The sequence below is a fragment of the Anomaloglossus baeobatrachus genome, chromosome 2 (assembly GCF_048569485.1).
Source record: "Anomaloglossus baeobatrachus isolate aAnoBae1 chromosome 2, aAnoBae1.hap1, whole genome shotgun sequence".
Taxonomy (NCBI): domain Eukaryota; kingdom Metazoa; phylum Chordata; class Amphibia; order Anura; family Aromobatidae; genus Anomaloglossus; species Anomaloglossus baeobatrachus.
Genome location: NC_134354.1, coordinates 711,908,753 through 711,923,935, shown reverse-complemented (window position 1 = coordinate 711,923,935; position 15,183 = coordinate 711,908,753). Strand labels below are relative to the sequence as shown.

General features: G+C 42.3%; 1 protein-coding gene across 3 annotated transcripts in view; it reads right to left on the bottom strand.

Annotated features, from left to right (window-relative positions):
• POSTN (periostin) overlaps positions 1-15,183 on the bottom strand; it is a 111,758-nt gene that overhangs the window by 41,324 nt on the left and 55,251 nt on the right. For all 3 annotated transcript variants that reach the window (XM_075337314.1, XM_075337316.1, XM_075337315.1), the window contains exons 10-14: positions 10,706-10,854; positions 8,706-8,842; positions 4,250-4,380; positions 1,434-1,564; positions 1,104-1,206 (exon numbers count right to left, since the gene is read on the bottom strand). In XM_075337314.1, coding sequence (XP_075193429.1) covers positions 1,104-1,206; positions 1,434-1,564; positions 4,250-4,380; positions 8,706-8,842; positions 10,706-10,854 — 651 coding nt within the window. The remainder of the gene's footprint in view (positions 1-1,103; positions 1,207-1,433; positions 1,565-4,249; positions 4,381-8,705; positions 8,843-10,705; positions 10,855-15,183) is intronic.

Below are 15,183 nucleotides of genomic sequence, written 5' to 3'. Positions count from 1 at the left end.
GACCGACATTGCTAGTAAAAAGCACAAAACGTGCGTTTTGGACATTGGAGTGCCACACAATGTTTTACGTAAAATCTTTCATGTATTAATCTCAAAAAGTAACATACACCAGCTCTATCTCACTATTGGGTATGTGCCCTTAAAATTTCCGCCATGAAAATTCATTTTGGTGTCATTTTGGAAGGTTTTCTGGTAAGTCAGTAAAAATGGCGTAAAACTCGGACAAAATTGTTCACAAATGTGACTTTTGAGTGATACATTCTTCAAGGGGTCTTCCCCATGCTGTTGCCATGTCATTTGAGCACTCTTCTGAGACTTTTGTGACATTTTTAGGGTTTCTACATGCTGCTGGGGGTCATTTCATAAAAATACTCGGGTCTCCCATAGAATAACATTGGGCTCGGTGCTCGGGCCGAGTACACGAGTATCTTGGGATGCTCGGCCCGAGCCTCGAGCACCCGAGCTTTTTAGTACTCGCTCATCACTATTAATAACATCTTGTTTTATTCTTCTCACACCTCAATAATATAGGGCAATATTATTCTTCTCTCTATATATTATTTAGGCCTGTTTCACACGTCCGTGCAAAGCACACACATTTTGCACCTATATGTTGAAGGTGTGTATAACCCTCCATGTGCCATGATTTTGGAACACATGTAACCTCCATGTGCTGTCCGTGATAGCACACCTGTCCCAGGCGCTGCTGTCTCTGGCGCTGCTGCTTCCGGATCCGCAGTGCAGTGAATATGCATGAGCATAATGAGTCAACCCAGAAGCAAGTGACAGCAGCGCTGAAGACATATAAGTATACATAATCATTTTATTTCAAAAACACATGTTTTCTCCGGTACATTTCACACTGATGTCACATGGATCACTTCCGTGTGACATTAGTGCTGGTGGAGAAAACCAAACTTGTCTCCGTGCCGAACACATGGACACCCAATTCACGAACTAAGGGATTTTTAGAAGTGCAACTATGATAAGGGTTCGTCAAGTTAGGAAAATCTCATAAATGCGTTGCCTAGACATAACGTAAATACTAATGTAAAAATGTTCTGGGTGTGTCAGTCCCTGCTCCAATTTTTGATTATTCTTACCTGCGGGGAACATCAGTTTGTCTACAACATGAAACACGCCATTGAGTGCCATTGAATCTTTTTCCTTGGCCACGACATCATTCACGGAAATCGAATCATTAATCTATACAAATACAAAGTTGGATGAAGTCATTGCCTTGGAGGGACACCTCAAAGTTTTACAATTCCCTTGTAATGTTTGAATTTATTACTTATGCAATATACACGCAAACATTAGGTTTCTTAAATGATTTATTAAATTTTTACAGCATTCAGTAAATAAAACCAGTAGGTTTCAATAAAAGTAATTTACACGCAAAGATGAAAAAAAAAATGTAGACCTCAGCTTACCAGTTTAACCATAACATTGCTTCCTTGAACTGATTTCACAATGTTGGTTACACCGGGCTCAAATCCACCTCCGATGAACACTCCAGGGGCAAGATGGTAGAGAAGAATGTTCTGAAGAGCCACTTTGTCTCCTAAAAGTATATATAGAAAAAGTGTAAAGCATAATTCGTAACAATAGTGTAGATTGGGATGTCAACAATATAATATTTGGAACAGGCAAGGTGTAAAATAGGAGGGTAGGGGGGCAAAAGTTGTAATTGTCACACTTCCTCTGTGCATACCATCTAGCACACTAGGAGATGCTCTTCTGCACTTTCCTGGACTACTGAGCTGGCAGTGACATGATTCCTTTGTGCAGAGCATCTTGCACACTAGGAGATGCTCTGCTGCCCTTTCCTGAGTACTGAGCTGGCAGGTTGATTGACATCACAGGATTCCATGTTGGTTCTGGGAGGTGCTGATTACTCAGGTGTTCCATCTTCTTGGTAATCACTCTGCTTCTTTAGTTAGCATGCACTCCCAGAAGCTTGCCAGTCGTACATTCTAGTTCTGATGTTGTGCTGTTGGCCTGTGTTCCTGCCTGTACTCTGATCTTTGTTTATTAACCCTGGACCGTTATCTGACTTCTCTCTGCCCGCTCCCTGTTCCTGTTGTAAACTCCTAGTTTTTGACCTTGGACCGTTAACTGACCACGTCTCAGTTTACTCCCTGTATCTACTACATGCCCTCCTGGAATTCTGACCCTCTGATTGTGAACTGACTGTGCTTCTGTGTACTCCCTGTATCTATACGCGTCCTCCTGCTACCAGACCCCGGCTTGCCAGACTACTCTTCCATTTGTACTATCCGTAAGTAGCGCTTTGCATTACAGTAATGAAATGCAGCTCGTTAGTGTTAATGGGCGCAATAGCCCCTCTAGGATTTATAAGAGCATTAATAATATGTAAAACATTTGGTAATTGGTGGCTCCTGGTAAAAATTTTGCATCGGCCTCAAGGAGCTTTAATTTACGTCTCTGGGTATTCACTTATAGGATCTGTTGTTATGGATGACAATGATATTCATTACAACTAAAAAACATAGACAGATCTCTAGACCCAGCATGTCGGCACCAATCTGATATTTATAATGGTAGATTGTGTCATTGAGAGCATAAACTACACTCAAGATTTTGACTGATCTCTGATTTTGTTGAAATCTGAAAGGTCTGCAAACAACTAAAATAAAATCTGTACGGCAAACTTAAAATGCTCAGAATACTGGTTGGTGGCTTTTTGCTCTTTGGTAGTTTTCACGATTGGTGGAGAAAGAATCCCTACAATCGGACCTCCACCAATCAGCAAGTAATAATACATCCTTGTAAATGACCACAATATGCCTTACTAAAGTAGAAAATCCCCTTTAGGCCACATTCACAATCTGGTGTCAGGTTCCCTTTAACACAAGGTGGCTCAGGTCACATAGTAATATTTTCCATCACCCCACCTACTGTCTCCTCCCCATAATCCTATAGAATGTAAGCCCGCAAGGGCAGGGTCCTCTTCCCTCTGTACTAGTCTGTCTATTGTAACTTGTATATGTATTTTGTATGTAAGCCCCTTCTCATGTACAGCACCATGGAATCAATGGTGCTCTATAAATAAATATTAATAATAATAATAATAATAATTCACATAACAGTAGTTTGGTCACTATTTTGCTTCAGTAGTAGTAGCATAGAGTAGATCCCACAAGGCAAGAAAGATTTGCACTTCTTCCTTGTTTTTGACCTGCTCTAAGCTTTGACATACTGATGGAAAATATTACTATGTGACCTGAGCAACCTTGTGTTAAAGGGAACCTGACACCAGATTTGGCGGCTATGAGGTATAAGGTGTGGCCACCACTGCTGAGCTCTTATTTACAGCGTTCCAGAATACTATATATAAGAGCCCAGGCAGATCAAAGTACTGTAATGCGCAGGCACAAGGAAAGGCTATAGATCGCCCACGCATGCGCACTACAATACTTTGATCTGCCCTGAGCAGAGCAGATCAAAGTGCACCTACGCAGGACCTCAATGCCGGCTAGTGTTGATTTCATAGGTCATGTCATGCAATCAGCCTCAGAAGAAGGACGGCGAGAGAGAAGGCACCGGACTGGAGAGCAGCGACACCCATCGGACCGGACCAGACCACCCCCTAGGTGAGTATTATAAGTGTTTTTACATTGTACACAGCGGCCTGGGCTCTTATATACAGTATTCTGGAATGCTCTATATAAGAACTTGCTGGTGGTGGCCACAGCTTATAGGGTCCAAATCTGGTGACAGGTTCCTTTCAAACATTAAATTGACTAATAGAAAATAGCAGTTTACAACACTTAAAATTCATACCTATTCAGGCACATATGTATTGATGGCCAATGCTTGAGACAGGTCATTAGTATGAAAATCGGTAGGAGGCCAAAATCTGGTCATGTCACTGATCATTTTTTTTGCAGCTCCTGTATAAACCGCATTCACTCAGTGTACAAAACTGGCACAGCATAGGTCCATACACTGATTAGTGGCCATTCTTAGGTACTGCAGCTCAGATCATATTCACTTTAACAGAAGCTGTTCTACACTACCTGAGATCTGCCAACATCCTATATACTGAGTTGTTCTGTTCCAGCTCTGTACACTTTGTCTGCCCGGCCACTGCCGGAGTTGCAAACATCTGATCAGTGGAGAGACTGTTTTTATCAATCCCCTTCAATCTGATATTGTTTGGTCACAAATACTGAAATACTTGAAAACCCCTTTATAAAGAAATCCCAGATTGAACCAAACTCACGTTTTAGGACCTCGATATCGTCACTGCTGAGTCCCTTGAATGCATCATTGGTTGGAGCAAACAGAGTCCACGCTCCAGATCCCGACAGAAGTTCTTTCAGATCAGCATACTGGATCAGGTCTAGGAAAATGCTGTTGAAAAAAGAAACATTGTACATTATATTCAATGCATAATAAATTTTGAAGAAAAAGGTTAATATTATTATACACGACCTGGGTAAATTACAATAGTCACTCACCACATTATAAAAAGTTGCTATCTCTGCCTGACCATAGTCCAGACTATTTCTTCCGCTGTGCGAAAACATGATATTGACTGCAAAATATTACAGCTAGAAAGATCATATGATACAAAAAAGTCTAAAGGAAGGAATCAGTTTGAAATTTTGAAGGACTTGTTTATATCACCCAAAATGAGGCATTAAAGGGAAGCTGTCAGCAGGTTTTTGCTATGTAATCTGAAGACAGAAGCTACAAGGGATAAGACAGAGAATTCAGTCATGCCTGTTTTGTCAAGGTCTGATCTGCTGTTTATTTGCTATGTTTGTTCAAGCAGTAAGACTTCTCATTGCTTGGACTACAATGTCACATCCATGGCAGTCCGGCACGCCCCCTGCTCTAATTAACACCTCACTATCAATGTATAATATCTATAGACAGTCTGGTGTGGGCTGGGCAAGCTTTGTCACCTCTGCTAGATGACTAAATCTAAAGGGTGCTTTACACGCTGGGACATCACTAGTGATTGCTAGCGATGTTGCGAGCGATAGCACCCGCCCCCGTCGTTCATGCGACATTTAGTGCTCGCTGCCGTAGCGAACATTATCGCTACGGAAGCGTCACACGCAGATACCTTGTCAGTGACGTCGCTGTGACCGCCGAACAATCCATCCCTCAAGGTGGAGGTGCGTTCGGCGTCATAGCAACGTCACTGCGGCATCACTAAGCGGCTGGCCAATAGAAGCGGAGGGGCGGAGATGAGCGGGACGTAACATCCCGCCCACTTCCTTCCTTCTGCATTGCCGGGTGGACGCAGGTAAGGAGATATTCGTCGTTCCTGCGGTGTCACACATAGTGATGTGTGATGCCGCAGGAACGATGACCAACATCGTACCTGTGGCAGCAGCGATATTAAGGAAAGGAGCGACGTGTCAACAATCACCGTTTTTGAACGATTTTGAGATCGTTGATCGTCGCTCCTTGGTGTCACACGCTGCGATATCGCTACCGGCGCCGGATGTGCGTCACTAACGACGTGACCCCGTCGATATATCGGTAGTGATGTCGCAGCATGTAAAGCACCCTTAAAAGTCCTGATTGTGTCAGAACGGCTGCACCCAGTATTCAATGCGATACATCATTAGAGTCAGGGTCTCTTTGTCTACATCATGCTGCTCTCAGATGAGTTAGCAAAAACCTGCAGACAGATTCCTTTAAACGACTGACAATCTGCTATTTACATGCTGATCAGTTAGTGGTTATTTAATAGTGTGATCAAACAGTCACATCGCGTTTACTATTTGAACAGAACGATTTGTATTAGATTGTTCTGTACATACAATACCATTGTTCTTGGCAGCACATGTCCTGTTTACACAAAATGATGGGCTGCCGAGAATGTTGACTTTAATACTGGGAATACTCATTCACAATAATTGTGCTGTTTAAATCCAGTTTAAGTAGATTAAAATTAGATAATTAATTAAAGGGAATTTGTCAGCTGTTTTTTATTTATTCTGAGAGCAGCATAGTGAAGGGGCAGAGATCCTGATTCTAGGGATTCATCATTTGCTCAGCAGCTTGTGCCATTTCAATACAATCAGTGTTTTATCAGTAGGAGATTTTTACTAGGGGCCTAGGTGTTGCCTGCAAGGCAGTCAGGATAGCTAATGTAACCCCACCCCACCACTGATTAGCAGCTTACAACCAATGTATAGTGTACATAGGAATCTGCCAAACAGTGGTGGGGGTGGGATTTTACACAGTTCAGCATTTTGACAACTGTTAAATCTAGAGCAGAGAAAACACAGATTCTATCAAAACTGCAGCAAGAATCCCAGTAAGTAATACGTAGCTGATATCAGGAGCTCAGTCCCTATAACATGCTGCTTTCACATTACATAGCAAAAGCCAGCTGATAGATTTACTTTAATTACAAGGAGTAGACAAGTAGGTGTTTAGCTCAGTTAGCATCCTAATGAGCTATGCAAATGTATGCTTGAAGGCACTGCTAACAGTTTTTGACACACAAATTTGTGTCCTAAGACCTGATATCCATTTATTTTAAAGAACAGAATACAAGGCTTGTACTACACTACATTTTACGGAACCTTACATTATAAATAGTCTAGAAGTTCAATAACATGTAAGCCAATAAAGTACAAAATAAAATCAGTCTACCTATTTATCTATCCATCCACCCACACATCCATAAACCCACCCACCCATCCATCCATCCATCCATCCATCCACCCAAACACCCACCCATCCATCCATCTATCCATCCAAACCCATGCACCCACCCATCCATCCATCCATCCATCCATCCACCCATCCATCCACCCACCCATCCATCCATCCATCCATCCACCCACCCATCTATCCATCCACCCAAACGCACCAACCCATCCATCCACCCACCCCCCATCCATCCATCCAGCTATCCATCCATCCATCCATCCACCCACCCATCCATCCATCCATCCATCCAACCACCCACCCATCCATTCATCCATCCATCCATCCACCCACCCATCGATTCATCCATCCATCCATCCCATCCATCCCTCCATCCACCCATCCCTCCATCTATCCATCCATTCACCATATCTAATACTATTCTACGGTATCCTATAAATGTAGTATATTATTGTTCTAAAATCCTATGTAACATGCTGTGTGAGCCACAAACCCACAAGCCAAGACTTTTAATGCTATTATGCCAAACCTAAATGCAGTACATGCCAGATGGCTTGTGGTTTAATAAATATTTTATAAACCTGCACTAAAATTACTAATGAAAACTGCACATTCGGCAGATGTAAATTAGGAGGTTTGTTTTCCAGCTCATGACCTCATGTACTGAACCTTTATTTAACTGAAATGAAATCCTTTTCCTTGAGGACAGAGCTCAGGCTCCATAGTCATGTAGACTTTTCCTCCACAGAACATGATTTATGTATTTATGTGTAATATGGAGTCTATTAGCCTATGTTTATTACCTATGGAATCATATTAAACATTTCTCGTAATGTGGTATGTATGAGTAATCTAAGAAACATTGCTGAAAATAAATGTATTGGTTGCAGAGGACCACAACTGTACCCAATTCTCGGGCTACCGATAGCCAACACTGGCACATAAGAGCACTTGAAATTCTTTGACTGCACAATACTGCTATCATGTCTGATGGATACTTCATAAATTTAATACAGCTCCTATGCCTCGTATAAAATAGCATAAATCGCCCAATAATAATTTATACACACAAAAACCCAGAAACATCCCTTGTTTCTTTAAATAAAATTTATAGGAAACCTTCCACATCCTTTAAAATCTCAAAAAGAAAAGAAAGGAAGGGAGTCTATGGCTGGAGTTGGGTTTTCCACTGTCTCACTAGTTTGACAGCTTTGTGAGCCTTTCTGCTTCTATACTGCGAGACACCACTATGTGGGCAGATACTGTATATAACAAGTAAATACAGGAGAAATCTCAGCTGCTAACTATCTTCATGCTAGATGTGGTTATATAGACAGAAATCTAATATAGATTCCTGTGCAAAATGGAAAACATGAGAAACCATAAGAATAGAGGTTAAAATGTTACAGCCTTCTCCTCAGTCTGCTATGTCTTATCTTGTATTTGTTAGCATGTAGAGCAAAAGCCAAATTAATGATTCAGAAGCAGCAATCTCCTCTTTGTCAGATTAAACCTTTAGATACAGCCATGTTCTCCTTTAGCTAATTGACCCTTTAGAAACAGCTATGTCCTCCCACTTATTCTAAATTGTATAATACTGAGGAACATTTTATTACATGTCTGGCACATTACAAAGTTCAAGCTCCTGGTGGGAGAATTCTGCCAGATCTGAGCACAAAGCTCCATTTATGATTCCGATGCTGAATAGACGCAGCTCACCTCACACGCTTGGTGTTTCCCAAGAAGAGGAAATCTCACCAGATTTTTTTTCTTGTTCTTTTTTTAAACAGTGCTATTATTATTATTATTATTATTATTATTATTATTATTATTATTATTATATCTGTGGCTAGCATTACAAATCAGGCTCCTTCACATTAATATTGCAATATCCAGCATGGGTCATTGACAACACTGGCACTCATTTTAAAAAATCAAACATAATGTTTACTCCTATCATTAGGGAAGGGAAGATATAAGCATAAAGAATATTATAAAGTATAGAATTTATGTATTTAGGAATATAAAAACATTTTTACCTGAAACGTTTATCAAGGCTGAGGATATCAAAGAATGACTTCTCGGCGGGTTTGATTATCTCCCGGAAGGTGTGAATGGCGCCATTCCTTCCCTCTTTACTTCCACGAAGCATGCAAGAATTTTCAATGCAAACAGCCTAAGTTTGAGAAAGCAAAAATGTAAGCACAAGCTTGCATTCTACAAAATATTATGGCATAACATACACAACTTCTTTAAAATGGTTATTTTTCAGCGTGTGGAAAATTTGTTACCATTTTTAATTGCAGGAAACACGTGAAATACATATTTTTGGCCTCAAATAGTGCACAGGATTTTATAGAAAACAGCCCTATTAAAAATTGTACCTTTAGTGGCCAAAGCCATTGCTTCAATTGACTGAAATATAAAAAAATGCTAATGAGTGCACCATGGGCATGAGCCATTCAGTGATCCTTAACAACTACATGATTTATATATATATATATATATATATATATATATATATATACATATATATATATATATATATATGCCCTCTTCCTCTTAGATTGACAGCTCTGCACAAGAAGATAGATGTAGATTGAAAACTAGTAGATGGAAAGGAGAATTGGACTGCTCGCTTGGTATATCAAGCAAAGCACCTCATTAGCACACTTGAAAAACAGAACAGTTTCGGACAAATGCAGAAATGGATTTGAATGATTTTTCATAGTGTTCCGTTCTCTATCTGGTGCTATGCTTGGTATGAGCAATAAGGGAAAAGGTGATGTGGGTAACAGACATAGGAACGAGTGCTAATAATATATAACTTTTATTCTAACAATAATTCAAAATTCTTAATAAAAAATGTGTAATTAAAAAAGTCTCTTAAAAAAGCCAGATCAGCTGGCAAAACGCGCGTTGGTATGAAGGTCCTGACTAAGAATTCCGAGATATAGTAAATTCTGCAGCAACACTGTGTGCTGTTAGAGCAGGGACAGTCAGGAGGACACCAGTGTTCGTACAGTCACTGAAGCAATTCATTTATCCTCAGCTGGCAGGGCAAGCATTCATGGTGGCGGATCAACTTCCCAGACCACAATGTACCTGATATCAGCAGCAGGATTTGAAGCAATGACATATGCTGTAGTACTCTCAGCAGGCGTTATACAACTAAATCAAGCCTGTCAGGCCCCTATGACCTCCAACCCAGCAGTATTCACATGTGTATACCGAAACTCCCTCCCATACCAGCCCTGTGTAACGCTATTCACTAATATGAATGTTTAAAAAAAAACCTTACCAACCTGACAGTCTCTGTGCTAAATAAGGTCTGACTAGTCACAGGGGTGTTAGTTCCACTGACTAGTCGGCCTTTTTTTCATGTTATCATGCCCCTATGGGCGTGGTAAAATGATTTCCATGAGCTGGCGTCAAAGCCAGCAGCTGGAAATTTTGAGCATGTGTATGGCTTATTTAGGCCAAATCATCGTGCCTTTGAAGCTGGGTGTATGCTTCTTAGCTTCATTAGGTACATTGCGCATGACCAGAAGTTCAGAAGACATGTATGTGAGCCACCTTCTGAACTTTCAGTCATACATATTGGGCATAATGAAGTCGGGAAGTGCACATTCTGCTTCTGAGGCGTACTGATGTGGCCAAAATAAGCGGCGTGAATGTGCGAGATTTCGTGGAGGTGGCACCGGATCATGGAAGTCATATTATCACAGCCACAGAGGTGTGGTAACATGGAAAGAGTAGTGACTTGTTAGAGGAACTAACGCCCCTCTGACTAGTCACAGGCCTAATTAGCAAAGCGACAGCAAGGTTTATAAGAAGTTTTTTTTAAACATTACTATTAGAGAATAGCGTTATACTGAGCTGGTTAGGGAGGGAATTTGGGCACAAAGGTGTCAATGCTGCTGGGTTGGAGGGCATAGGGGACCTAACAGGATACCTTTAAAGGTCGATCAATGTTATGAACATGCAGAAAATGTACAATATATCGTTCAATTTTAATGTAATAATAGGAAAAACTCACAGTGCGGTATACAAACACTCTGAGAATCTGTCCACCAAGAGTTTCGAGAGTTTGTCCATTGTAAAGACCATTAAGGACAAATTTTTGCTTGATAACATGATTCTGCAAAATCATCTTAAGAACACGTTGATCCATTCTCAGGGTTTCATCTGTAACAATAGGCACAAGTGTGATTGGAAATGTAATTATTAAAAGCTACAGTTTTTGTGAATTATCTTAGAAATTTACCCAAAAACACAGCTCAGCAGAACTCATCTCCCCTCTGAGTATACGGTGACCTTAATTAACGTCTTCCAGCCCACACAGCTCTCAGGACGGGGAACAGAGAGCACATTGACAGATACTACTAGATTTGACAGAGTTATCTGAAGTCAAGGCCGGTAATCCAACTATGAACATTCAGAGATTTCCTGTGAACTTTCAACAGCAAATGTTCCCATTCACTGTACATGTTCTCAAGGGTTGAGTGACCAGTAAGACATTCACATGGTTGTAATGCTTTATTATAAGGGGAATTTGTCTATTTCAATTTAGACCTGCCAATAATGCAATGCGCCTGTGTGCTCTGGATTCTGTCACATTCACTTAAAGGGGGTTCTTCTGATTTACAAGAAAAAAAAAATAAATATAGCATTGACTTATCTACACATTAAGGAGTACTTTACACGTTGCAACATCGCTAACAATATATCGTTGGGGTCACGTCGTTAGTGATGCACATTCGGCGCCGGTAGCGACATCGCAACATGTAAATCGTAGATGGAACAATGAACGAGCATAGAAGAGTACAATCTCACTGATCTGTGTAACGTAGTTCATTTCCATAATGTCGGTTCGACCGCAGGTACGATGTTGTTTGATGTTCCTGCAGCTCCACACATCGCTGTATGTAAACCCGCAGGAGCGACAAACATCTCCTTACCTGTGTCCCGACGGCAATGCGGAAGGGAGAAGGTGGGCGGGATATTATATCCCGTTCATCTCCACCCCTCCGCTTCTATTGGCCGGCTGATTGGTGACGTCAAAGTGACGTGATGCCAAACGCACATCACCCTTGAAGGAGAGAATGTTCGGCAGTCATAGCGACGTCGCTGACCAGGTATGTGCGTGTGAAGCTGCCGTAGCGATAATGTTCTCTACAGCAGCAATCACCACATATTGCATGTGCGACGGAGCGGGTACTATCGTGCTCGGCATCGCTAGCCAATGTACCCCTAAGTTTCACTTGAAGGTAATCTGTCAGCAGGTTTTTCCTATGTAAGCAGAGGACAGAATGTTGTAAGGGTTAAAAAGCAAAAAGCAACTGTTTTGTTATCAGTGAGTGTGCAACTGTTTACATAAACAAAAGGGTTTATTACCCTGTGAGATCCAGTACATGACTATAAATTCACATTCAGGGCAGTCCGACATACCCACTGTTGTGTTTGACACCTCACAGTCAATGCACAATTTCTATTGAGAATTTGGTGGGACGACTCTACTGTGTTCCTGAATCAAAATTGTTTCATTGCTTCAGAACGGTTTCAGCCAGTAATCTAAGGGGTACTTTGCACGTTGCGACATCGCTAGCATTGGCTAGCAATGCCGAGCGCGATAGTACCCGCCCCTGTCGCACATGCGATATCTTATGATAGCTGCCGTAGCGAACATTATCGCTACGGCAGCTTCACACGCACTTACCTGCCCTGCGATGTCGCTCTGGCCGGTAACCCGCCTCCTTCCTAAGGGGGCAGGTCATGCGGCGTCACAGCGATGTCACACGGCAGGCGGCCAATAGAAGCGGAGGGGCGAAGATGAGCGGGACTTAAACATCCCGCCCACCTCCTTCCTTCCGCATAACCGGTGGAGGCAGGTAAGGAGATGTTCCTCGCTCCTGCAGCTTCACACACAGTGATGTGTGCTGCCGCAGGAACGAGGAACAACATCGTATCTCCTATTGGTGCGACATTATGAAAATGACCGACGCTACACAGATCACTGATTTTCGACGCTTTTGCGACATTTACCAGCGCATTTAGGCTTTACATGTTGCGACTTCGTTACCGGCGCCGGATGTGCGTCACTTTCGTTTTGACCCCGACTATATCGCAGTAGCGATGTCACAGCGTGCAAAGTACCCCTAAGTGATACATTGTTGGATTCAGAATCGCCTTGCCTACATTATGTTGCTGTTAGGTTAGGTAGCAAAAACCTGCTGACAAATTCCCTTTAATGCTAAAACTTAAGTTCCCAGGACAAATTGCACTAGTGTGCCTTGTCCTATCACAATTCTTTATCCAGTTCTGCTGACTATTCTATTAAGTGCTTCAATGGAGGAGGGCATGATTAATTGTCAAAATGCAACATTCTGTTATCCTCATGGATTCCCTGATCCCCCATACATACGCTTAGATAAAGATTCTTTGGCATGGGTCCTCAGACGCACGTTTCCTATAAATGAAAATGTCACCACAAAATGAGACTTTATTGTCTCATTGACAAGACTAAGCTTAAGAAAGCTTATGAACTTGTGACTAAAGGTGGCTTTACATGCTACGAGATCGCTAAAGCGATCTTCTTGGGGGTCACGGAATTTGTGACGCACATCCGGCCTCGTTAGCGATGTCGTTGCGTGTGACACCTATTAGCAATTTTTAATCGTCGCAAAAACGTTCAAAATCACTAATCGGTGACATGCCCCCCTCTTCCTAATTATCGTTGCTGCTGCAGTAGCGATGTTGTTCCTCGTTCCTGCGGCAGCGCACATCGCTACGTGTGACGCCGCAGGAACGAGGAACCTCTCCTTACCTGCGTCCCGCCAGCAATGAGGAAGGAAGGAGGTGGGCAGGATGTTCGTCCCGCTCATCTGCGTCCCTCCGCTTTGATTGGGAGTCCGCTTAGTGACGTCGCTGTGACGCTGAACGAACCGCCCCGTTAGAAAGGAGGCGGTTCGCCGGTCATAGCGACGTCGCAGAGCAGGTATGTGCGTGTGATTCTACCATAGCGATAATGTTCGCTACGGCAGCGATTACCTCATATCGGCCATACGATGGGGGCAGGTGCTATCACGCTCGACATCGCTAGCATCTGCTAGCGATGTCGCAGCGAGTAAAGCCCGCTTTAGTATTGCCCCCCCAAGAGACTTCCCTTTAAACAAAGTTTACAAAACCTGAAAAAACTGTGTAATTTTCTTGGCAAAATTGTCAAGTACGCAACCCGAGTCACCGGAAAACAGGTGGTAACTCAGAAGGAAGACAAAATCAGAAATGTAAGACAGGTAAAGTTAATGGGAATATTTGATGTTTGAACTATACAGAAAAGCTCTGAAAGCTCAAGTCTGGATAACAGCAAATGATTTTAGACAATTCTGCGTACAAAATTGTCAATGTTCATTTTTATCAACATTGGAATAGAAGGCTGGAGAGTAAAAAAACACCCAAATGTGTACAAAACATGACAGATATCAAATGAAGGATACTCACAGTACAGAAAGAATATTAATGACCCAACAAAATAATGATATAGTGTAAAAAAAATAATGAATGAAAGGTATATATTAATAATGTGGGGTCAAAATATTAAGAATAGTAACCCATTATGTTGATTAAAAAGGTAAAGTGCTCAGTGGCACATGAAGGCAACTCACTAGTCAAGAAAAACGCACCCCATGTGTGTTTCACATATAGCTCCACCAGCTAATGATATGGCTAAACGGGGCTTTACACGCTACGATATCGCTAGCGAGCATACCCGCCCCTGTCGTTTGTGCGTCACGGGAAAATCGCTGCCCGTGGCGCACAATATAGCTAGCACCCATCACACATACTTACCTTCCTAGCGACGTCGCTGTGGGCGGCGAACAGCCTCTTTGTTAAGGGGGAGGTTCGTGCGCCGTCACAGCGACGTCACACCGCGGCCAACCAATAGAAGCGGAGGGGTGGAGACCAGCCACATTAACGACACGCCCACCTCGTTGCCGGAGGACGCAGGTAAGCTGTTTTTTGTCATTCCCAGGGTGTCACATATAGCGATGTGTGCTGCCTCAGGAACGACGAACATCCTACGACCACAACAACCAACGAGATTTTGAAAATGAACGACGTGTCAACGATCAACGATTAGCTGAGTATTTTTGATCGTTAACACTTGCTCGGAGCTATTACATGCAACGACGTCGCTAACGACGCTGGACATGCGTCACGAATTCCGTGACCCCGACGACAAATCGTTAGATATGTCGTTGCGTGTAGAGCCCCCTTTAGCGCCTGAAGAAGTTATATGCGAAACACGCTTTGGTTGCACTTTCCTTGACTGGTGAGTTGATTTGCTCTTTGTACATTCATAGCTTTGTCCTAATAATACTTCCCTATCATGTCCACATAATACACTGACTAACCAACTAATATGACCATGCAATGCCTAAATAATACCTCCATAGAACATGCAATTAATATACACCACTGACTGTCAACATTACACTGCAATGACATTTAGCTTCT